At 44.7% G+C, this 25,000-nt stretch overlaps 1 protein-coding gene across 1 annotated transcript in view; it reads right to left on the bottom strand.

Annotated features, from left to right (window-relative positions):
• The window catches only part of Prtg (protogenin), a 103,473-nt gene that overhangs the window by 2,572 nt on the left and 75,901 nt on the right, over nucleotides 1-25,000 (bottom strand). Inside the window, exons 12-20 of the mRNA XM_021172159.1 lie at nucleotides 19,515-19,610; nucleotides 18,310-18,496; nucleotides 17,950-18,077; nucleotides 16,162-16,332; nucleotides 9,730-9,912; nucleotides 8,324-8,444; nucleotides 6,693-6,855; nucleotides 3,821-3,925; nucleotides 1-2,832 (exon numbers count right to left, since the gene is read on the bottom strand). The exon at nucleotides 1-2,832 is cut by the window's left edge and continues 2,572 nt beyond it. Of these exons, the coding sequence (XP_021027818.1) occupies nucleotides 2,431-2,832; nucleotides 3,821-3,925; nucleotides 6,693-6,855; nucleotides 8,324-8,444; nucleotides 9,730-9,912; nucleotides 16,162-16,332; nucleotides 17,950-18,077; nucleotides 18,310-18,496; nucleotides 19,515-19,610 (1,556 nt within the window). The 3' untranslated portion in view covers nucleotides 1-2,430. The remainder of the gene's footprint in view (nucleotides 2,833-3,820; nucleotides 3,926-6,692; nucleotides 6,856-8,323; nucleotides 8,445-9,729; nucleotides 9,913-16,161; nucleotides 16,333-17,949; nucleotides 18,078-18,309; nucleotides 18,497-19,514; nucleotides 19,611-25,000) is intronic.

Here is a 25,000-nt window from a genome sequence, read left to right as displayed (position 1 = left end):
TCTCCAACAAGTAATTTCAACAATTAGAAAATACATTAATACTATAGAGTTGAAGGTTTCTTTACTTGCTGAAGAAAAAAAAAAAAACCTTACAGTTTAAAGAGTTTGTAACCATATGCTGGCAAGGAAATTAAAATTTATTTTAAACTCTGGTGACAGTAACGTAGTTTATGTCACTAGCCTAATTAATTTTAACTATCAATACAAACCCTTCAGATTAGGGTTAGAAATTGCTTATATTCGAGTCTCTATCTGTTTCTAGTGAATTGGATTTAAGGTACTTATCATAGAAATTTTACTGTCTATTGAAAATTCTTTGGTAACAGGATTGACAGAAAAGTCTGTATAAGAACAAAAATGAACTAGTAAATAATTATAAGCTAACGATCTATCATAACTAAGGGCCTATTTATCATTAAACAGAGCACGTTCTTCCGGGAATGTCCGTCACAGCCTTTCGGATGATCCAGGCAGGGAACACGGTTTAAATATGAATGGCCTTAAACCTGCTTTCCCCTTTCCAATCTGTTTGCTTCTGACTTGTGATCCCATTGTGCCCTTCATTTTAGATACTGAGAGAAGTTGGCCCACGTACTTCTACTTACGAACCAAACAACACCATACCCTGTCAATGCACCCGCCCATGCAACATGAGCTCAAGAGTAACAAAAAAGTCCCTGAGTACAGGAAAGAACAATAACACTAGAATAACTTTAAAAAGGAGGTAGTATAAACAGGAGCACGAAGGCAGGGGAAGGAAGCCATTTTTTTTCTCGCCTCCGACTATTTACCTAAAGCTCTGCTTTTTTTTTTCTTTCTTCTTTCTTTTTTTCCCCCCATTTTGCCGAGAAGCCCACAGTGAATGGGACAGAACTGTGCTGAGAAGTAGTGCCTGGGCTTCTAAGAAAGTCCAATTTGGCACAAAACTTAGAATTACGATGAAAACTGTGGCAGTGTCAGGCCTTCGCAATAGATGACACTGGGGTGATAACACCATTTGACAGGACCTGCCTTGTCCGTGCATGGAGGGACGGGTTCAAGGGAAAACCCACAGAGGGCTTTTTTTCTTTTAAAATGCAATTCAAAAGCCACTTCCAAAAAATTTCGGGGAGGGCAAAACTCATGATTTTAAAAGGCTAAGGTCTTGTTTCTTCTTCTCACAGCTCAGTCTTTGTCCTTCCCATGTGGCTCGGCACCTAGCATGTTGCCTCGTGACCGAGAAGGCTGCCGGATCAGAGGAGGAAACAATTTGCTGATTTTAAACCAGAGGATGAACTCGCTTCTGGAGTGTTAGTGGGCTACGAAGCCAGAGTTCAGCCGCCTGGGTGGTAGGGAGCAAACCTGAGCTTCAAAAAGAGAGCAGCTCCATCAAGGTGCCAGATAGCACAGCTATCGCTAAGATCCAAGCTTTTTTTTTTTTTTTTAAGGCAAATTTTTGGTACCTTTTTTCCTAAACATCTTCGTGAATATTAAAAAGGTATAAGGCAAAATTTCTCACAATGGAAGGCACTGCTATTATGAAAACCTCAAGTCTGTCTTAATCTCTACTGTTTCGTTTATCTTCACTCTTAATATTTAATAACGTTTCTTCTTTGCCCCATTTGACGCCAAACTGAGATTTTAAAAAAGAAAATCTGAACCATTAAAAAAAAATCCACTTTCCTACATGGTATTTTGCAGCTAGCTCTGTAAACTTTGAAGACGTTCCACGAGACAGCGCAGCCCTTGGCCGGCTGTGGGGCAAAGGGAAAGGTGGTTTTGCAGGCTGAGGGCAGGCTGATGCAGGACGGAGCAAAATTCTCCTGCTCTGGTGCCCCAAACCCAACAGCTTTGCAAGGACACGGTCCCCTATGTACTATGGAATGGTTCTCTTCTCCAAAGAGACGTATTTGTTTCTTCCATTCAAATAAATATACTCCCATATTTTCTCCTCACAGCCAGAGGTGTTACATTATCACGGTTCTTTAAAAAAAAAAAAAATCAGAGCTTCAGATCAACATCTTTCCTCTCCTACCTATCGGACTCCTTCAGTCGCACACAGCACACACACAATGGACACACAGCATCACTAGCAAGTCCCGCTGGTTATGCCACTGAGAGAAACCAGCACTCGAAGAAGGCAGCGCAGTTGTCTTCAGAGTCTGCCCACAGCAAACTGAGGTAGCTATTCAGCAGAGGGCTTAGGCAGTCTTCCCTCCGCTCCAGTGATTTATCTTAGAGTCCAGCCAAGCAACTTGACTGCCCTTTTTCACATTGTTGACAGTTGTAACATTCAAAATTCGTGAGCTTAAAAATAGTTTAAAAAAAAAGATAAAAAACAAACAAAACAAACAATAAACAGTAAGACATCGAGATTTTCACAAAAGGCTTTGGCTCCCTGCTCATTGTCCTTCGAACAGGTGCTTGGTGTGAATCCCTGAGCGTGGCTGTCTAGACCGGAAAACCCTCGGAAGCATATCGCAGCCCTGCAGATGTCGGCTGCGGAGCTGAGGTCTGCTCAGCTGGCAAGGGCTGCGCAGGGTCTCCGTGCTTCTTCAGCGCAGCATCCCCATCAGAATCGCCACCAGCGAGGGGATTCGAGGTGGGGGGCGTGCTGCTGATGACGGAGGACAGGTGTATCTCATCATTGGACTCATGGGAAAACCTTCCGGAATCCCCTGTCTCATGGCTGCCTTCACTGTTCGCTGAATGCTCTGTGTCAAGGGCAGTAGCCCCAAAAGGTCTTGGGAAGCTGGCGGTCTGGCCTGGGGAGCCGGGGGAATCTTCATCGCTGATCAGCACGGTGGTGCCCGGCTGGTAAAAGCAGACGGCCTGAGTAAATCTTCTTTGAGTCTAGGCAAGAATAGATAAGGTAGCCATGAGATAGCAGATAGTTCAAGTTCGAGAACAAGTTCGAGAACTCCCATTGTGCTGGCGGGAGTGGTGCACGCCTTTACTCCCAGCACTTGGGAGACAGAGGCAGGTGGATGTCTGAGTTCAATTCAAACCAGATCCACTGAGCTAGCTACAGGACAGAGAAGGGTACACAAAGAAACCCTGTTTGGAAAAGCTAAAACCAAAAACCAAAACAAAATAAACAAAAACAAAAAGGCATCTCATGAATGGACTGTCTGTGTGATCGGTGGCTCCCCCTAGGTGGCTGGGAGCACTTCTGAACTAGAACCTTCCTTGGTAGGACTGGAGAGATGGCTCAGCCACTAAGACCACATATTGCTCTGATAGGACACCACATTGGGTGATTCTCAATCGTCTGTTACTCAAGCTTCAGGTGATCCAAGACCCTAGGCTGGCCTCCTAGTGCTCCGTTCTCAGGGCGGATAGCCACCGGCACACACATGTTAACTAACAAAACAAACCAAAACAAAAACTTAAGAAAATAACAAGGCGGACAGTGGTAGCATAGGTTTTTAATCACAGCACTCCAGAAGCTGAGGTAGGTGGATCTGTGAGTTAGAGGCCAGCCAGGGCTACTCAAAGAAACCCTGGCTCAAAAACAAACAAACAAAAACAAAAACAAAAAAACAAAACAAAGCGGAACCAAACCAAACCAAATCAACCAACCAAATAAAAATAACAAGCCCTTTGATTATTTCGATATAACTCCTTGTATTCCTCTCTTCTAAGTCTTCACACCCCACTGAAAACCACATCTCAGATTACTGTCCCAACTGTCTTTCCACCCACCACAGCTCTCCACTGTCAGAATCGAACCAGGTCAGTCAAAACTGCTTCATTTACATCCCCCCCAACCCCCTGTATTTCTAATTATCATTTCTTATGATGCAGACTGTAAAGGATTCTCCTCACATGGGTGGATTACCTGTTCAACTTTGATCTTCTTAGTGTCTTGGAAAAAAAGCCACTTTTTCTTAGTGTTGTTTTTAATTATAGGACCGTAGCTATTGATGATCAGGTCAGTCCCTCCCTGGGGAAACAAAAAGAGAGAGGATCTCAGTGTTAGACAGAGACTTCAGTTTCGGAAGAAGTACACAAAGGTTTTAAATATCCGAAGACCACAATGGTCACATATGGTGACCTCTCCTACGTGGGGAAAAAAACATATATATTCAGGACATTTGTTTGTGATCAAAAACATATTGGAGCCGGACTGATGGCTTAGTGGCTCAGAAAACTGCCTCTTCTTCCAGAGGACCCGGGTTTGATTCCCAGCGCACACACATGGTGACTCAGTTATCCATAACGCTAGCTTAAGGGGACTCTATGCTCTCTTCTGGCTTACATACACATAAGGCACATGTATATCGTGCATAGACATGTGCAGACAAACACCAATACACATCACAAGAAAAAAATGTCAGATTTATTCATTTATTAATTTAATTAATTAATTTTTAAGACTGGTTTCCCAATATAGCCGGTGCTGGCCTGGAACTCATGGTCTTGGCTCCTCGGCCTCCTGTGCACTAGGGGATGAGAGAAATGTACTACCACAGCCAGTTTGGTTTACTCTGTACCTACCCCAACCCTTACTCTCTCTGTGCTTATTTAAAATTACTTCCTATATTTTTTAAAGGCTCTGAGCACAATGAACGATTTGGCATAAACGGTAGTGCTGATACCATTCTCTGTTACAGAAAGCAAGCGTTTGGAATTATGATGAGATGTTAATGATTCAACCTTTTCCTACATGACTAAAATATTTTAATAGCCGTGGAGAGAAACAATGTCCTGGATCCATGTTTAACCAAAGTGAGGTGTCATCTGCAGGCCAACCGAGGGGACTGGCCAGCCGCCAGCTGCTCTCCGTCTTTGATGTTAGACTTGCTGTCTCGCCTCTCCATTTTCTCCTTTACTATGCCTCTCCCCCTATCTTTTCTTGCATCTGCTACCAAACTGATGATAAGAGAACCACAGTATGTGCTAGTTTTTAGAAATTTTGGGTTCTAGGGCTGGGGACAAGGCTCACTTGTACACTGCTTGCTGAGTATGAAGCCAGTCCTGGGTTTGATCCCCAGAACCATGTAAACAGGGTGTGGAGGTGCAAGCCTGTAACCCCAGAACTCAAGAGGTAGGGACAGAGATGAGGAATCAGGACTCCAAGGCTATCTTGTTTACATAGTGAATGAGGCATGATTACATGCCTTGAGAGAGAGACACACACACAGAGACAGAAAGACAGAGAGAGACAGAAAGTGAGACAGAGAGGGAGAGAGAGAGAGGGGTGGGGAGGGGAGGGGCAGGGAGGGGAGAAGAGAAAATCCTTAAACAGGCCACAAACAACAAAAACAGAACACCAGAAATCAATTCAATATGTAACATTGTGATGGATGTCTGTTCATGACTATATAAAATTAATATAAACTTGTGGGCAGGCAAAGTGGCTCAGCAGAAGGAAGACAGTTGCCACCAAGTCTGATGACCTGAATTCAATCCCCAGAACCCATAGAGGAGAAGGGGAGAACCAACTCCCACAAACTGCCCTCTGACCTCCACGTGTGCACCATGACATACAAATGCTCACGTATGTCAGAAACACAAAATAAAGAAATACAAAAGATTACTATGAATTCTAGTAAAACTTAAAATGTTTTAGTCACGTCCAGAAAGGGTCCGTGAAGGACGGCGTACCCAGGGGCTGACTTCCACGGGAGGCTGCCTACTGACTAGTTCAGCTCTGCAGGACACAGGGTGCAGCGGCTACACCATCATCTTTTCTAAGAATCTTTTTACAGTCTAGAAGACATTCTTTGCTGAGGTGGGTGTGTCTGCAGTTAGTGGTACATGGTTATGGAGTTCCTGTGAGAATGTGACAAGGCTAACCAGCGTTAGCTGGCTTCCATAGCACTTGTTGGCAAAGACAAGAGGCAGCACCCTCTGGTGACATTCCTTGGAACATTCCACTTCCTGGGCCGTCGAGAGAAGAAGGCGCTTTAGGTGCCTGTGCAGAACTTTACTTATTTTCTGCTTATGTGTCCAAGGGTTTTGTCTGTAAGCACGTGTGCCACGTGCCTGAGGAGGTCAGAAGAGGGAGTCGGATCCCTGTAAGGTGGAGTTACGTCATGTGGGTGCCAGAAGGGATCCTGGGATCTCAGAAATAGCAGAAACTGTTCCTAACTGCTGAGCCATCTCTCCAGCCCTGATCCTTTTTATTTTAAAACAATGGTTTTTTTGGAGGCCTCAGAGATGGCTCAGTGGTTAAAAGCACAGGCTGTTCTTTCAGAAGACCAAGGACAAGTTCTCAGGACCAACATGACAGCTCACAACCATCTGCAATTCCAGTTCCAGAGGTTCTGATACCCTCCTTGGCCGCTGGGCACACATGTGCTGCACAGATATACATGTAGGCAAAACACTATATATATATATATATATATGACTTATAGTGAATCTTAAAAAAACTTAAATCTTAAGTAAATCTTTTTAAAAATCTTCTTTGTCCCTGGTGTGCTCTGAGCATCATTTCAGGCAACCATAAAACTCAGTGTAAAATAATCTAAGTGTTGACTCCATGAGCAGAGGGAGCCAATTACACTAAACTATAGCTAATGATAGCTCAGAGAATCCCGTCTAATGGCGTCTGTCTTTCCCATCTCTTCCTGGATCTTTCATCCTTTGCACTTTTATGTGTCTTCAACTTCTCTCTGAAGACTCTGGGTGGATTATACAACACATTCAACACACCTTCCTGGTGAGGTAACTTCCCATAAACAAAGAAGCATTACGTAGCGAACCTTCGCGTCAATGAAGCTGCTGGGCATCATGGGTACCAAGGACTCTGCATCCTCTGTAGCTCTCTCCAGGTTCTTCCCCATGTCACTCCCTGCTGCCACAGAGGCACTGGCTTGGGATAACGGCTGGGTTCCACTCTGCGCTGTCTTAGAGGCGGATGACTTCCTGAAACATTGATAAGCAAACCTTCTCATTTCAATGGGCACTGGCAAGTGTACCAAACCATAACGGTTTTGTTTGTTTGTTTATTTGTTTGTTTGTTTGTTTGTTTGTTTTGAGACAGTCACTCATGTATCCCAGACTGGCCTAAAACTTGTAGCAGAAATGTCTATGAATTTACTTTTTTTTTTCATTTTAAAACTTTACATTATTTATTCTTTGTGTGTGTGTGTGCATGTACACGCATGTACATGCACATGTGAAGTTCACAGGACAACTAGCAAGTCTCAGTTCACTCCTACCCTGTGGGTTTTGAGGATTGGGCTCACCTCTATCCAGGAAGCCACCCTGAAGGCCCCTTGACCTTGAACTTCTGATCCCTCGGCTTCCACGTCCTGACTACTACCATGAGAAGCACACAAAAATCACAACTGGTTTTATGGAGCGCTGAAGATCGAACCCAGGGCTTCATGATACTAGCAGAACATTCTACTGACTGAGCTAGTAGCTCTTTAGCCCACAGGTTTTAAAACAATGGGGTTCTTGAATGCCTATGTCTCAAAACCTTTGTTAATTAAATATGAGATCTTTAACATCACTCACTGTTGCTGTGTTTGATTTGCCTGACAGCTAAGAGCTAACACATCCCGAGCTACTTCATCAGCCTCAATGCTGTCTGGGATCCCAGCCACTTGTTCTGTGCCTCTCAGTGACAGAGGCAGTTCTGGTACCACCACTTAGACATGACATCCTTCTTCTGGGGGGAAAGGGCGTGCTGGATCAAGTGTGCCATTAAAACAGACACAAAAGCAAAAGCCAATCTCTCAAATGTCCTTCTCATTTTCTCAGAACGACACAGAAACGCAGGAACCAAATCCTCATTTAGGGATTTTTATTGGCACAGCATTTTCCCCTGAAATGGCTGGAAAATGATCTCAGTACAAATTCAGCACATTCCAGGCTGTAAAAACCCCATAACATAGCATTCATTTCAAGGAGAAAAATACCCAGTTATGCTACAAGGCACTTGATTTCAATTTGTTTCCTGCAGCTGCTGTCATTTAAATATTTTTAACCATGACAGCATCTCTCTCTGCATAAGTATCTTTGCGTGTGTCTGAGTGTGTGTGTGTGTGTGTGTGTGTGTGTGTGTGTGTGTGTGTACATTTGCACGTATGCACATGTGGAGAGCCGAGGTTGACCAGGGGTCTTCCTCAATCACTTCCCATCTTCCATTTGAGACACAGTCTCTCAACGACCCTGGAGCTCATCACTTCTGTTAGACTGGCTTACTGGGCCACAGGGACTTCATTGCCTTTGCCTCTAGAAAGCTGGAATGAAAGACTGGCCCCACATCCACCTGGCATCGCTGAAGGTCCTGGGACCTTTGGTTCTCACACTTGGCACAGCAAATGCTATACCTGTGAGCCATCACCCAGGCCCCACACCAGCATCTACAGCCAGGGAAACATACCTAGCTTTGCTTCGGTAGATCAAGATGAGAACACAGATGAGGATACAGGTCAAGGCTATGCCAACGCCTACTGCGATGCCCGTCATTGACTTTTGGTCCAGATGGTAATAGCCGGAATAAACTAGAATGAGAGCATGTTTACTTACTCAGAAGGAAAGAACCACATTCCACATATCACAGTTCAGAAAGTTGCTTTGCTATAATTTGCCTTTATCTCAGAGGGAAAGTTTTGATACTACATCTAAGCGGAAAAGTCATGCATTAGTTTTTGCCAGTGATCACGTAAGTCAATTCATTTTCCAATACTCAATATCGAGACCATATGTTAACAGATACTAATCATCAAATAATGAACACTAATCTAGAATTTATTTTAATTTTTAAAAATTTATGTATAGTCTAAGTGTATGCACACATGTGTGCAGTGCCCACAGAGACCAGAAGGTGGTGTCAGGCCTCCCTGATGCTGGGAATCAAACTCTAGTCCCCTGCCAAGGCTGTGAGCACTCTTTTTTTTTTTTTTAAAGATTTATTTATTTATTATATGTAAGTACACTGTAGCTGTCCTCAGATACTCCAGAAGAGGGCATCATGTGAGCCACCATGTGGTTGCTGGGATTTGAACTCTGGACCTTTGGAAGAGCAGTCGGTGCTCTTAATCACTGAGCCATCTCGCCAGCCCAGCTGTGAGCACTTTTAACTGATGAATCATCTCTCCAGCCCCTGAGCAAAGTAAATGACAAGCAAGGACAAGGGTGCTCTCCTCTTCCCCAACCATAAAGTGACTACTGCAGTAACCTCCTTCCAGTTCTTAATTCTGATCGTCTGCTCTTCTTGCCTTCTTCCACAGGAACCACTGACTATTCTGTGGCTCTCAGCCTAGTGACCACCGCTCTTCAGTTCACAGAAAGGCAGCAAGAGGTGTCCAGTCCTGGACCCCCGAGGGCACTGGTTCCCCGGTGGCCCCTCCCCGGGGGAGAATGGGGGAGAGTTGCTGCTTAGCCATTTTCCCCCTTTTCTCCCAACTGTTTTTTGGATTAAAAACCACCTTCTGTCTGGGAGAGCTTTTTCTTAATAAAAACCAGGTTCCTCCCAGGCTTGGTACCACAGCTACCGCTGCTGTTGGTTTCCTCAGAACCTCCCAGGATGCTTCCACCCACCAGCCTGTAGCTCACCCAGCCCAGTGGCTCCGCAGCTGGGGAAACAACTGGGAGCACGGTGGTCTGGGAGCTGAAAGTTCATCCTGAGGTGATTTTCCCTTTCTTCTAGGACCACAGGAGAGAGCCAGGCAGTCCTGCAACCTCACCACCTCACCAAGTGCAGGTTCAGGGGGGTGGTGACTGCGGGAGCTAAAGTCAAATCTGAGGGATAAAGAAACCAGTGACCGTGGGTGGCAGCATCCAGACCTTTGGCATTGGAAGAATCCAAACGCTTGGGCCTCTGGTTCGACTCTGAAGCATCCTTGGGGCGGACGGCCAGCTCCACGGAGTTTGAAAAGGGCCCTTCTCCCACCTCGTTGGACGCAGATATCTTGACAATGTACACGTTCCCTGCCACCAGGTTTTCCAGCAGAGCCATGGTGATTGCCCCTAGAAACATCACAAATTAAGTAAACTTTTACAGCCATGTAAACATGAGCCTGCATTTAAGAAGTATTTTTCTGAGGGTAAATGTTAAAAAAAAAAAAAAAAAAAGATTCTTTTCCCAGGGCGCGTCTGGAGAGATGGCTCAGCCGCTAAGAGTGTTTGCTGATCTTTCAGAAGATCCGAGTTCAATTCCCAGCACCAAGGGATCTATTGACCTCTTCTGGACTCCACAGTCACCTCCCCCCAAGCCATGTGGCATAGGTATACACATAAATAAAAATAGAAGCAAATCTTTAAAAATCTTTTTTCCTGATTATCATAGTGATTATTTTCATTGTGGGTCATTTGGGAAAACAGAGATATAAATATATTGATAATTCCAGTGTTGACATTTTAACTATTTGTATATGTGCACAAATGTATGAACACAGATTTTTGATTGATTGCTTTTTCAAAAACTTTTTTTTTTTTTTTTTTTGTGGTTCAGTGTGGTGCTCTACTGAACCAGGCTCTTGTGCAGGCTAAGCTAGCGCCCCACTGCAGAGCTACATTCCACATTCCCAAAACATATTTCCCTCATGCACTTTCCTATCTTTTTTTTTTTTTAAGATTTATTTATTTATTATATGTAAGTACACTGTAGCTGTCTTCAGAAACTCCAGAAGAGGGCGCCAGATCTCGTTACTGATGGTTGTGAGCCACCATGTGGTTGCTGGGATTTGAACTCTGGACCTTCGGAAGAGCAGTCGGGTGCTCTTACCCACTGAGCCATCTCACCAGCCCGCACTTTCCTATCTTAATGTTTTGATTTAACATCGTACTATATGTATACAAACGTCCCATAAAGGTTTCTATGATGGTATTTCATGAGGAGGCCTTTGTTTGGTTAGTTTTCTTTTATTTTTAAGGATGTGTGTATGTGTGCGGAGATGGGGTAGGGCATGCGAGTGTAGGCCCACAGATGCTGGAGGGGCATCAGGTCCCCGAGAGCTGGAGTTACAGGCAGTTATGAGCAGCATCCCTGATGCAGGTTCCGGACACCGAACTCAGATCTTCTAGAGAACAGTCTATCTTAACTGCTGAGCCATCTCTCCAGCCCTTAGAAGGAATTCTCTAAACACAGCATGAAGTTGTGTTTGAAATTATACATGTATTTAAAACGTATGTAGGCTTGTTTTATGCTGTTTATTTATATTATATATGCCTATATAATGTTTTACTCCTTATATACAAATGACATTAAGAACGTTTAATTATGGATATTTTAATGCACACAGAAAAAGGCACATGTAATTTGCCTGGATCAATGGTTATGATTAAAAGTTCAGTGTAAGAAAAAATTCCAGTGTAAGGGCAGTCTTTCTTTCTCAATTATAATTGTTTAAACTACTTAAGGTAACAGCTATTTTAGGGGGATCACGTTCTTGCTTCTTATACAGGAGCAGGGGCTGGAGAAATGGCTCAGCAGTTAAGAGTATGTACTGCTTACGCAGAGGACGAAGCTAAATCCCAGGACCCATGCTAGGTGGCTCACACTCTTTGTACCTCCAGCCCCAGGGGATCAGAGCTTATGGTTGTCTCTATAGGCACCGGCACTCATGCCCACGTCCCAACAAAGACACAGGTTTCAGTGGGAACCACAGAGGCTGGCGACCCCTCACAGGTTAACTCTTCTTTTTTTTTTTTTTTTTTTTTTAACTTTTTTCTTTATTTAATGTAAGTACACTGTAGCTGTCTTCAGACACACCAGAAGAGGGCATCAGATCTCATTTCGGGTGGTTGTGAGCCACCATGTGGTTGCTGGGATTTGAACTTCGGAAGAGCAGTCGGGTGCTCTTACCCACTGAGCCATCTCGCCAGCCCAGGTTAACTCTTCTTAAAGCGTTTAATTATATTGCTGTAGAGCACTCACTGCATGTGTGCGGCTGTGCTCCCGCTGGCATGGGTATGGAGACCAGAGGGCAGTTGGCAGTAGCTTCCCTTCTTCTGCCATGTGGTTTAGAGGCGCTGAACTCAGGTCTTCAGGCTTGGTGGCCAGTGTCTTACCCACTGAGCCACTTCCTCAACCCAGGTTAATCTGCAGGGTGACCAGGCCCAGGCCAGCAAGCTGCTCAGCAGCTAGGGACACTTGCTACCAAGGCTGATAAGATAGGCTGCCTTTGCTCTCTGGGACCCACATGGTGGAAGGAGAACTAACTCCCACAGGTTGTCCTCTGATTTCCACTGTGGCATCCACAACCCCTCCTGCCCACTCCCTCCACCCCGCACAAATAAATAAAAATGTTTTAAAAAGATATCCGGGCTGGTGAGATGGCTCAGCGGGTAAGAGCACCCGACTGCTCTTCCGAAGGTCCAGAGTTCAAATCCCAGCAACCACATGGTGGCTCACAACCATCCGTAACGAGATCTGGGGCCCTCTTCTGGAGTGTCTGAAGACAGCTACAGTGTACTTACATATAATAAATAAATAAATCTTTAAAAAAAAAAAATAAAAAGATATCTGGGCTTATCTGCCTGAGATCTGTTTTTCTCCAAAGGTAATCATTATTTGGATTCACAGATGTTTGGCATCTGTGGGTGATTTCTCTGTGATGGACACTGACACTTCCTTTTGGACCTTGCTGTTTCTTTCAGCATTTGAAGTATCACCCTTTAAGAAAGTCAACCATCAAGCTGTCATAGCACTGTGCAGTGCACAGGGACACTTAGCTTTGCCGGTGTGGGGAGGGAGTGTTCTCCTTTTTTCCTGATGCGGAGGGACCTACAGCCGCTTCAGAAAGCTCACAAGGGTTTGCTGCAGTCAACAGCAAAGTCAGGGCTGGCTTTCCCAGAGCACTTACTAGGGTGTACCACACTAAACAAGGGATGTATGGGCAATCCTACAGGTGAGACCCTGATACAGAGGCCACTCTGCAGGTCACTCGGTGGGAACCGGCCCAGCCACCTGCGGCAGTGCCACAAGCCCCATCAGGACTTGTTTTCATGTTCTCTGGTTTCAAGTTGGCCTGAAGAGAGTGTGAGTTACTTGAGTAACGCAACTGCTAAATAAACACACCAAGAAGCCCAATTTAGAAGCAGGGAGAGTCTGTACTGTGTACCTTAGATGTAGGCAGACACATTACAAAACAAAGATGTGCTGTGACAAGTTAAAATTAGCCGGAGGACCAGTCCAATTTCTTCATAAGTGGAGATAAAAATAAAGTTCCCATTCTGTCATTAAATACATTTAATTTTTCAAAATGCTTGGCAAAACTTAGATCACTAACAGGAGCAAAATTTTCATTTAATTAAAAAAATGTTTCGTTGGCCCAGAGAACATTGGTTAGGAGCACTGAATGCTCTTCCAGAGGTCCAGGGTTTGATTTCCAGCAACCACGTGGTAACTCAAAGCTGTCTGTAACTCCAAGGTCTGACACCTCATACAGATGTACATGTAGGCAGGGCTGACCTTGAGCTCCGGAGCCTCTTGCCTCCACATCTCAAGTGCTGAGGTACAGTCACGCATGACCACAACCAGTTTAACTCAGTGCTGAGGATTGAACCTGGGGATTCATGCCAGCAAGCAGCCCACTAGCTGAGCTCTACCCCCAGCTCAATTCAGTTACATTTTGTGAGTGAATCCGCAGTATACATATACACATTAAAAATGATTTCAGTTTTACACACACACACACACACACACACACAGAAAACAGTGTAGCATTCTTTCCCCACGAGCACATGAGGCGTGTGCGTGGGAGTCAGAGGTCAGTTTGAGGACGGTTCTTTCCTTCTACCCTGTGGGTTCTCGTGGTCATCTTTAGTGGCAAGTTCCTTGACCTGATGGTCCATCTTGCCAGCCCACCATCGCAAGTATCTCGGTTCTCAAAAAAATTTAAATTCTTGGTCTATTTGGTATTAAATATGAACATAAATATGTACAAGTTTGAACATATTAAAGATTATCTGCTTGGCAGATCTGAGTTCAAGGCCAGCCTGGTCTACAAAGCTAGTTCCAGGACAGCTAGAGATACACAGAGAAAATCTATCTTGGAAAAAAACAAAGAAATAAATATTATCAGGCATGACAACATCCTTATTTCCCTGTGGTTTTGGTTTTTTTGTTTTGTTTTGTTTTGTATTTTGATGCTCCTACAGACCTAACGTTGCTGTGTTCAGATACAAAAGACAGCTTTCCGTTTTAAGTCCTTCTCCATCCCAAGCTGCGTTCCTTGCTTTTTAAGTAATTGTAGGTAAGCTGATTCCTTCATATTTTCTCTCTCAAAACCAGGGCTTTATTGCTGTTTCTTACAGTGTTTACTTGCTCGTTCTGAGCCAGGGCATCGAGTCAGAAGAGAGCGCTCTGCATTTAACACAGGACAAGAGCTTCTCACAAGAATGTTTCTGAAAATCTCACCCAGAGGCACACAGGTAGTGCTTTCCTGCACACAATTACAGAGTTAGGACGGTTTGCTCGCACAGATGCGGAAGTCTACAATTACCGCCCCAGTCTCCAGGGAGCCAGAAATGAAGGAAGATGGTAATTTCTGAGCTCCTTCCTAAACTCCTGAAACCAGGCAGAGGAAATTCTTGTTTCCTTTTAGGAAGGTAAGAAGAAACAATTTAAAACCACGTTCTCTAGGGACTCCTTATTAATATTCATGGCACCTCATTAAATCAGATTTGTCATTTGGTCAAGTGTTGTGTCAATAAACCATCTTGGAAAGGAGAGATGGGAACAGAATTGTGGTAGGGGGCAGAGAGATGGCTCATCAGTTAAAAATGCTGCTCTTCTAGGGGACCCAAGCTCAGCTTCCAGCAGCCATGTCAGACAGCCCACAGTTGCTGGCTACTTCAGTTCCAGGGGACCCAGCATCCTGCTCTGGCCTCTGCAAGCTCTGCACTCATGTGGCAGAGACACAGATAGAAATAAAGGTAAAATAAAATCTAATATGAAACATATGCGAGGGCCTGAAAAAAAACGGCAAGGAGGTTAAAGATGCTTGCCACCAAGTGTGATAAAGTCTGATTAGGGCTGGGCCGGTTACAACAGAAACCATGGATCTCCAACCACCACAACTTCTGCTAACAAGGCCGGAGAGAAGGCTCAGCAGTTAGGAGCACTGGCTGCTTTTGCAGAGGACCTGGGTTCCTTTCCCAGCACCCATGTGGCAGCCTCAAAAACTCCATTTCTAAGAGATCTGATGCCCTCTTCTGGCCTATGTGAGGAACTGCACAGGCCCACATTTAACATGTATTTTGGGCTAGCTTGGTCTTCAGAGTGAGTTCCAGGACAGCCAAGGCTATAGAGAGAAACCCTGTCTCGAAAAACCAAACCAAATCAAACCAAATAAATATTTTTAAAAGAGAAAAAAATATTAAAATCCCTAAATTTTTGCTTCCTCCCCCCTTCCCCCATATGAGTTAGGCTTGGGCTAGTCACAAGATTGGAATTTTCTTTCTCATCTCAAAAGTGCCAGGATTACAGATGTAGATTACCACCCCTGAGGCCTTAAACTCATAACTGCTAGGCAAACATTCCTTCTCCAGCATGTGTGAATTAAGGGCATGCCGAAATAACACTTTAGACTCCCCATCTAAACTGCCGTATGGAACGTGTCCAGATGGGAGACTTAAGAACAGAATGTTAAAAGCATTCGGCAAGAATATTAAGACTTTGGTAATTTAGTACTCCTTAGCTAAAAACAGACTAATGTTTAAAAATCTTAAAACAGTGTTCTTAAGCCTTAATCGAGTTTTCTCTGTAACTAAAAGAAAAAAAAAAAAAAAAAACCAGCCTGGGCCCAGCAAGATGGCTCGGCAGCAAAGGGGTTTACTGAGCAACCCTGACAACCTGGGACCTATGCCAAAGGTGGCACGTGGCTGTAGCATCTGTAACCCCAGCACTCCTACAGAGAGAGAGATGGGAGGTGCAAACAGGACTGGAAGCTCTTGGGTCAGCTATCTCGAAGACAACGTGGAAGGCAAGAACCATCTCCTGAGAGCCATCCTCTGCCCTCAGCATGTGCACTGACATGTCTGTGACATGTCTGCACTCATACACAGACAACAAACGAAGTAATTAAGTAACAGGGATCGGATTGACACATTGACAATGCTCTTTGAACAAAACTAAAAACTCAATAACAATGTATCACTTTCCACATAGGGACGTAAGTCCAGTGTGGGCTCCTTATCAGCTCCCTTGGTCTCCCCTGTGCCACTAGTTATCACCTACTGTTATCATCCTTAGTAACCGCTCATCACACTCACCTTCTCGGTGAAGAACCTGCCACTCTCCCGCAATCCAGGCCTTCCTGGAAGCATACAAGATGGTGTAGCGTGTCACCACTGTCTCTGGGCCATCTGGGGGTTTCCAGGAAACAAGGGCAGTGTCGTCTTCTATCAGGGTCACCTTTACCCCTACCGGGGGGCCTGTGGGTGCTGTAGGAACAGAAGGGTGATGGTGGATGAGTAGGATTAGAGGGACTACAATCACCCAAGTGCTGCCTGATGGAAGAGTCTGAACAACCAGAAACTACGGCATTTTTGAGGTGCACTGAAATGAAAGGAAATAGCTGAGACGGGCCTTCAATACTTGACACTTCTGCTTCTACCTCCCATGAGCTGGGATCAGGCATACATCATTCTATCAGGTTTATGTGGTGCTGGGATAGAGGCTGAGGCTTTGTGCGTGCCGGGCAATCACCAAGTGCTCTAACCATTGAGATAGATCTCCAATCTTATCTTCACTTTCTGGTTTAAAACACTTTTAAAAAAATCATAAAGCGGGGGAGGGTATGGGGGACTTTTGGGATAGCATTGGAAATGTAATTGAGGAAAATATGTAATAAAAATATAAAAAAAATCATAAAGGGGGTGGACTCTAGATGGGTGTGTACTTGCTCTAAAGGATAGGACTTTTAGGACTTTTGAAATATAACTGTTAAGCTACCAATTAGAATGGCTTATGGCATAAGATACTAGCCCAGCATGCGAGAGGCCACAGAAGCACTTCCTGGCACAGAGAGGGAAGCTGAGGGAGTAGAGTTTATTGTTTCATTTGTTCTCCAGGGGAAGTTCCCATAGGTACCGACCCTACACTGTAGCTCCTACTAAAATGCTTAGAACCTGACCCAGAAGGCTCGAAGCCCATGCTCCTGAGACTAAAGCCTTAAGTTCCTAATACACCAGAAATCACTGTGTTTACTGAACAGACCCTAATACTAGCGTTTGCCAGTGAACATCAGTGAGAGCCCAGAACATCCGCTGACCCTGTGTTTAACAAGGGCTCAGAGTATAAAGAGAGGAGTTTGGCACTGTGCTTTTATGGGAAACTGTCAAAAGCACAGCAGATCCGGGGACAGTAGAGCCATGGGAATCAGAGCTGGTGCACAGCCAGCTATCCGTGCACAGAACTGGACGCAGCGCCGCGTGTAGGGAAGGGGCTGTGAGGCAAGTTCCTAAGAGCTTAACCAAGCTTCTCCCATTTTCAGCGAGCTGAGGCTGAGGCTGGGGCTGGGGCTGGGGCTGGGGCTGGGGCTGGGGCTGGGGCTGGGGCTGNGTTCCTAAGAGCTTAACCAAGCTTCTCCCATTTTCAGGGGGCTGGGGCTGGGGCTGGGGCTGGGGCTGGGGCTGGGGCTGGGGCTGGGGCTGGGGCTGGGGCTGGGGCTGAGGGTTGGGCATCATGACTAACTGAAGAAAAAAAATTAAAGAAGAGACCCCGAAGGGACAGAACTTAAAGCTCACACTTTTAATTTTCTTAGAAGGGGGGAAAAACAAAAGCCTTAAATAGAGTGGGAAAACTTGAAGATGTAGGAAACAAATAGCACATGTCAGCTGATCAGCCTTTAGGACATGCTGCTCTCAGAGTGGCAAATGGCTCTAACCTCCTGTAATGGGACCCAATGCCCTTTTCTGGTGTCTGAAGACAGCGATGGTGTACTCACATAAAATAAAAAAATAAATCTTGAAAGAAAAACAAACAAACACACACCACCACCACGAAAACAAGTTATAAAATGTAAGGGATGCACTCCACAGGGCAGCAGCAGTTTCTACCTTCTGGCAATGTAGTATGGTAGACCACGGGACTCCAGGGACTGGATAGCTGATCCACATGCAGTCGGACAGCAAATTCATACTTGGTGTTTGGTTCTAGTCCTTGAACCAGCATGTGGGTTTCTGATCTGTGGTGAAGATTAAGGCGGTTATTAACACCAGTAACATATTTCCAATAGTCGCTGCATCAAGTCACGTGAAGGAAGTACAGTTTTCAGAACTGAATGGACAATGGGAATGGATTAGATTATCAGCTTTGAAATGAGTGTTCTCAGCTGAAGCCCACACCGAGCCCAGGTCAGTAAGAAGCACGAGCAGCCACAGCCTTGAAGGAAAACCCCACAAAGATGAGCTACGTACGTTTGCAGGTAGAGAACCAGAGAGGCATTCTGCAGGCCAACAGGGTTACAGCGGATGGTGTAGTTAATGACTTGGGCGGTGGTGAACGCAGGCCTCCTCCAATGCAGGAAGATGGAAGAGGAGGTATTAGCCTTCGCGTAGAGATGGTGGGGTGGCGGTGGTGGAGGGACCATGCGATCACGGACGGCTATTGAGAAATGCATCATGAATTTACTGTGAGGATTATTTCTGCAGATAAGATCAGCGGAACAGAAAAGGAGAGGACTCTACTGTAGGCGGATCTGAGGGCTTTCTCCCACCAGTCTCTTAGTGGTCCATCCCCAACTCACTCAAATTAACAAACTCCTGTGTGAGTAGCCTAAGAGACCAAATGTTTACCTGATTATTGAAAAACAATATCTCTAGATAGTCATGGTAGCACAGGGCTTTAATCCCACCACTGGGATGGCAGAGGCATGAAGATCTCTGAGTTTGAGGCCAGCCTGGTCTACATAGTGAGTTCCAGAAAAGCCAGAGCTACACAGCAAGAGCCTGTCTTGAAAAACAAAACAAAAACAGTCCTGTGTGGTGGCAGATGCCTTTAATTGCAGAAGGCTGAGGCAGGTGGATCTTTGAGTTCAAGGCCAGCCTAGTCTTCATAACAAGTTCCAGGACAGCCAGGGCCACACAGTGAGACCTGGTCTCAAAAAATAAAATAATCAAAAAAAAAAAAAAAAAAAAAAAAAAAAAAAAAAAAAAAAAAGAATAAGAAAAAAGAAAAAGAAAAAGAAAAAGCTACCAGCCCACCCCCCAAAAAAATCCCCAGTAACAACAACAAACCAGACTGCAAAGCAAGGTGCCAGTTAGTCAAAGGCAGAGAAAGCCAGAGCTATAAGTGCAACATACAGATGCCATTAGAAACACGGGCGTCAGGGGAAAGGCAGACAAATGGGATTCAATGTGCAGGTAACCCATGTGGTTTCCTGTTAATGTCTAGCATACTCCTGCTTGTAAGCAGAAAGTACTTAGAATTTAAACACCCCACTTTTACTGAGTCTCCACTCATTCGAGACAGGCCCAGCAGCTTAAAGGATATAAAGAATTTGCCGCCCCCCCCCCCCCAACCCAGTCCTCAAGTAGTAGGGAAACTGAATTTCAAAGAAGGGGTTGGTTGGTGGGTGGGTGGGTAGGTCTGTGTGAGCCACAACAAAAAGGCTGTCACTCACACACGCATCCGGGAGTGCTGACGGTCTGGTCGGCCTGGTAGCCGTCTTCCATGTTATTGTAAGCCAGGAGCCTCACGTGGTATTTTCTTCTGGGGTCTAGAATGGAAACCATCAGCAGTAATTCAGAGCAGCCCTCTGGCTGTGAGCAGAAAGCTCAGCAGAAGTGCAGGTTTGGGATGCACACCCCTCAAAGGCGGGGCAGTGCTCAGAACAATGAGCCCTTCTTTCCCCATCCCAAAGCTCTTCCTGCGGACTATCTGCAGTGACAGGGACACTGGGACTAATTATCCTTAAAGTTAATGCCTTCAACCCAATTTCAAACTACCACAAACACTCCTCTTCAAGTAACCAAATTTACACTAAAGTTTTTTATCTTTATTTTCCTTTAAAAAATTTAAATTGCATTTCATTTCTTCATTCTGTATGTTCGTATGTCCATGTGTGGGCATGTTTCCATACACACACACACACACACACACACACTTGGACAACTTTGAGAGTCAGGGTCTCTCCTGCTACTCGGGGTTCTGGAAATCCATTTTATCAGGCTTGGTGACAAGCCACTCTACCTGCTGAGACATCTCATCAGCCTTATTTATTTGCATTCATTATGTACCCCAGGTTAGATTAATTCCCCACACAGTCCAGGCTGGCTTGGAGTTCTATTCTGTCCTGCCTCAGTTTCTCCTCCATCATGGGTCCCCAAAAGTTATTTTATGCAGGTAAGTTTTGATGAGGAGATTTTATTATACACGAGAGAAGCATTTCTTCCCTCAGAGTTAGAACAAATTAGAACAAATGCCCTTCTGTAGAACCTCTAAGTGTTTCTAAATGAGTCTCCTCCAAGAAACCTTCATTTTCCAAATATAATTCAAGAGAGGTGAGCTGGGGCACCCTCTACTGGTGTTGGGCAGCTATCACAACATTAAAATGAAACCCATCCCATGCAGTTTTTTCAATGTACATGAATAATTGTCATTTTTCCTTAAGCAAATGAAACACATTTGCTTAAGATAGAGGATAGTTGAAAAATTCACAGTTATTCTAGAGCACACACATATACATATATTTAAAAAATAAATCTTCAAAATGACTCCCTAGTGAATTCAAGCACTTAAAACTTGAATAAGAAACACATTTCTGAAATTCAGACGTAATTTTTAAGATTTTACATATCTACTGATACATATATTTTATAATTTAGAAACTGATGAATACACATTATATTAAAATACATTTTAAAAGACACCCTGGGGGCAAGCAAGAAGGTTTAATGGGTAAGGAGCTTGCTGCCAAGCTTGACTACTTGAATTCAATCCCTATGATCCTCAGGACAGAAAGCATCGCCTCAAAAAAGAAAACATCTCTGTAAGTTCAAGGCCAGCCTGCTCTACATTGGAAGTTCTAGGAAAGCTGAAACTACAGAAAGACCTTGTCTCCAAAAAACCAGAAAACAACAAAAGAAAACAAAAATAAAATCACAACAAAAATACCCAATCAAATAACCAAAAGATGCAAAAAGAATCTCCTTTAAAACAAACAACTCCCACGTAGGTGCCCTCTAGTCCCCTCTTACAATAAGACTGCGAATCTATGGTAAAGCACAAGGCTTCTGGGTTTTCATAAATACAACTGAGAATTATTAGGCAAACGCATACATGTTCCTTCATTTAAAAAGTGTCTGTTACAAACTATTTCAAAATAGAACACACATACACACCCCAAAACTTCCAGTTATCAAGCAACTATTGTATAAAGTCCTTATGAGAAAACACAGAACACTTAGATTTCATGACCCAAATAATTTCCAGCACTCAGCACCAAAACTCAAAGGTTTGGATTCAGGTTAGTGACTATTTAATTAGAATATATATTCTTCTTTCTTTCTGCCTATTGTTGAACCCATCAATCAACTGAATTCCAGGTTTCACCTGCAGAGGCTCTCACGAATTGAGCATGCAATGCTGGGTCTCTGGGAACATCTGCTGATCGCAGACTGCCACACTCAGGATGGAGTAGACCCAGAAAAGGAAAGATGAGGCAAACCTGTCTCAGAGGTCCACATGGTACAGCCATTCTTACAGAACACTGACTCGGGGGCTGTGAGAATTTGTGAAGCGCTCATTTCTCTGGGATGGTTGCTGTGTGTGTACTTGAACACAAGTGTGCAGGCGATGTACACAGCTAAGTGTCTGCGCTGAGTTATGTGGCCAAAAGTCAACACGGGGTGTCATCTGGACTTAACTTCCCCACGTTATTTTCTGAGGGAGTGTGTCTCACGGACCTAGAGCTTACTGATTCGGCTAGGATGGCTGGTCAGTGAGTGGCAGGAGCCCACTCCCGGCTTCCTTGTGGGTGCTAGGGATCCCAATTCAGGCCATCACGATTGCATGGTAAACACTTTACCAACGGAGTCGCATGGCACAGTCCGGTAACCCCAATGCTGGGAAGGCAAAGACAAGATCCCTGAGGCCAGTCTATCCAGTCCGTGAATTCCTGCTTCAGCGAGAGGCCCAGCCTCAAAACACAAAGTGAAAAGCAACAGAGGAAGACAGCCTCTGCCTCCACACACAGAGACTCACACAGACCCACACACAGCCCTGCTGGAGTTAAGTATGGCCGCATACAGAGGGCTTGGTTTATGACACTCAGTAAACTTAGGCAAGGTGATTTGAGGGGAAACAGCCGAGTGAAGAAAGCAGCCACAGGACAGGGTGGGCTTTCTCGGGAACGCAGGAAGAGGGGGAGGGGGGGCACAGAAAGAACACACCAAGCACATCTTTTTATTTCTTTAATTTTATTTTGAGTTATGGAGGAGAGTCTCCCTATGTTGGTCAGGATGGCCTTGAACTCACCATCTTAGCCTCCGTCTTCCAAAGAGTTGAGATTACAGGCATGAGTCACCCTAATGGTACAAAAGCATTTGCTTCAGAGGGCTCTAGAGAGATGACTCAATGGTTAAGCAAGCTTTCTGCTCTTCAGAGACGTTCATTTCCTAGCACCCACATAAAGGTGGCTCATAAGCAGTGCTATATAACACCAGGTCTGCTGGGCGTGGTGGTGCACACCTTTAGCCCCAGAGGATCTCTAAATTCAAGGTCAGTCTGACCTTACAAAGCAAGTTCCTGGACAGCCAAGGCTACACAGAGAAACCCTTTCTCAGAAACAAAAACATGGGGCTGATGAGATGGCTCAGCGGGTAAGAGCACCGACTGCTCTTCAAAGGTCCCGAGTTCAAATCCCAGCAACCACATGGTGGCTCACAACCATCTATAACAAAAATCTGATGCCCTCTTCTGGAGTGTCTGAAGACAGCTACAGTGCACACACATAATAAATAAATAAATAAATAAATAAATCTTTAAAAAAAAAAAGAAAAACAAAAAGTTCTCCACCTCTATGGAATCTGACTCCCTCTTATAGCCTCCACAGGTACATGCATACATACACATGGCAGACATACACACACAGAGGTACATAAAAATAAAATTAAATATCTTTTTTAAATCTGCTTCAAAAATTGGAAATGTATAAAAATAATGGGTCGGGGTGAAAAACGCAAATAATTTAATATAAATTTAATTCTAAATGTTTTTAATTTAAAAAAAAGTGTGTGTGTGTGTGTGTGTGTGTATGAGCATGTGTATGTGTACCTACATGCACCAGAGAGTACAGGTAGAGGCCAGAGAACAACTTTGTGGAATTAGTGCTGTCCTTCTACCGTCATGGAGATTCTGCTCAAGGTCTGCTCTCCAGGTTTGGATGGAAAGCCCCTTTATGCTTTGAGCCATGTTACTGGCCCCCTAAACATTTTGGTTAATAATGGTTCAACACTGAGGTACCAGCTTGCAGGAGGGTGACTGTGGTCTAGCCACAGTGGCCTAGCCAAACGAATTTGCTTCATCTTTTCTAAGGAGTCAAGCTCTAAGCACAGGGTCCTGGCCTGCTGCTGAGGTAGAATCCCGTGTCTTTCCTCTGTTGGCTCTGGGCCTTGATTTTGACTACCTTCCTTCCTGTTTCACTCTCTCCACAAGCTCATCTATTTAGACTATTAGTCACAGGAGGGCAAAGTGAGGACCAGGGGCCTGGCTGGCTGACCAAGAGCTCCTGGGTGTCAGGTAGACAGTGACAGAATACCTGTCAAAAGTCAGGGGTTGTCTCAGACTTGAGGGTTAAAAAAACAATCTTGCTTTTACTTTGACCCTTTACTATGTCTTTTTATCTATGCACATGTGTGTGTTTCTGTATGTGTATGTCAGGTGCCGTTAGAGGCTGGAAGTGGGTGTCAGATCCCTGAGAACTGTTGTCATCAGCATTTGTGAACCTCCCGACATGGGTACTTGGAACCAAACAGGAGCTCCCTGGAAGAACAGCAGGCTCTCTTCAATGGCTCTTCTCCAGCCCTTGCTTTTCCTTAAGACATTTTTGTTGCATTTTATGTTTTATTCTGTATACATATGTACATATGTATAGGTGCACACATGCCATGGTGAACAGACAGGAGATGAGTCTCTTCTATCACGTGGGTTCTGGGCATCAAACTCAGGGTGTCAGTCTTCACGGCAGATGCTTTAACCACTGAGCCATCCTGCCAGCCTCTGCTTTTATGCTGAATACACCAGAGGAGATACTAATAAAAACCAACGTTCTGCTAGATGTAGTGGTGCACACTTCCAATCCCAGCTCTCAGGAGGCAGAGGCAAACAGACCTCTGTGAGCTGGAGAGCCCGCTCTACAAGGCACATTCCATGCCAGCCAGGATAGTGAGGTGAAATATGGATAGTGAGACCATGACCAAACTGAAACAAAATATCCACAAACATTCTATATGAGTTACTAGTTATATAGATCTAGGCAAGTTCCTCTATTTCTAAGCCTTATTTATTTCCACTTGGAAGATGGAGATACAAGGGGACATTATAAGTGTATTAAGTGAATAGCCTTTTAGGCACTCTGCACAGCCCTGGGAATTGATAAACATACAAGCCTGCAATTGCTGCTAGGTGACAGAAGCTTCGAGAAAGAGAGAAGGTGGCCCCTGCACTGCAAACTGAAAGGGGGGGGGGGAGCACAAAGCCTCAGCTCGGTTCATAACAAATCACTTTTTGAGGTGTTTAAAGATTGAAGACAGCTGTTTATATAAAGCAGGCCTAGAGCCCACCAGGAAATTAGCGGTGAGCAAGTCCTCCAGTTGAGCTCAGCTCACTGTCCTCATTACCATTCCCTGGCCTGCAGGTAAGGGCTCCCAGCTGTGTGTCTGACATGCAGCTAAGAGTGAAGGGTATCAGGAAGAGCGTGTGGCCTTCCCGAGACTCCCAAATGAATCATGGGAGCTCTCATTTAACAGCCCCAAAGATAATAAACACTTTGGAAAACAAGTCAATAAATGTCTTCCTAGTCAAGACGTGGTGGCGCATGCCTTTAATCCCAGCACTTGGGAGGCAGAGGCAGAGGCAGAGGCAGAGGCAGAGGCAGAGGCAGAGGCA

This window comes from Mus caroli, chromosome 9, assembly GCF_900094665.2.
Source record: "Mus caroli chromosome 9, CAROLI_EIJ_v1.1, whole genome shotgun sequence".
NCBI classification, from domain to species: Eukaryota; Metazoa; Chordata; class Mammalia; order Rodentia; family Muridae; genus Mus; species Mus caroli.
This window is presented reverse-complemented; position numbering and strand designations above follow the sequence as displayed.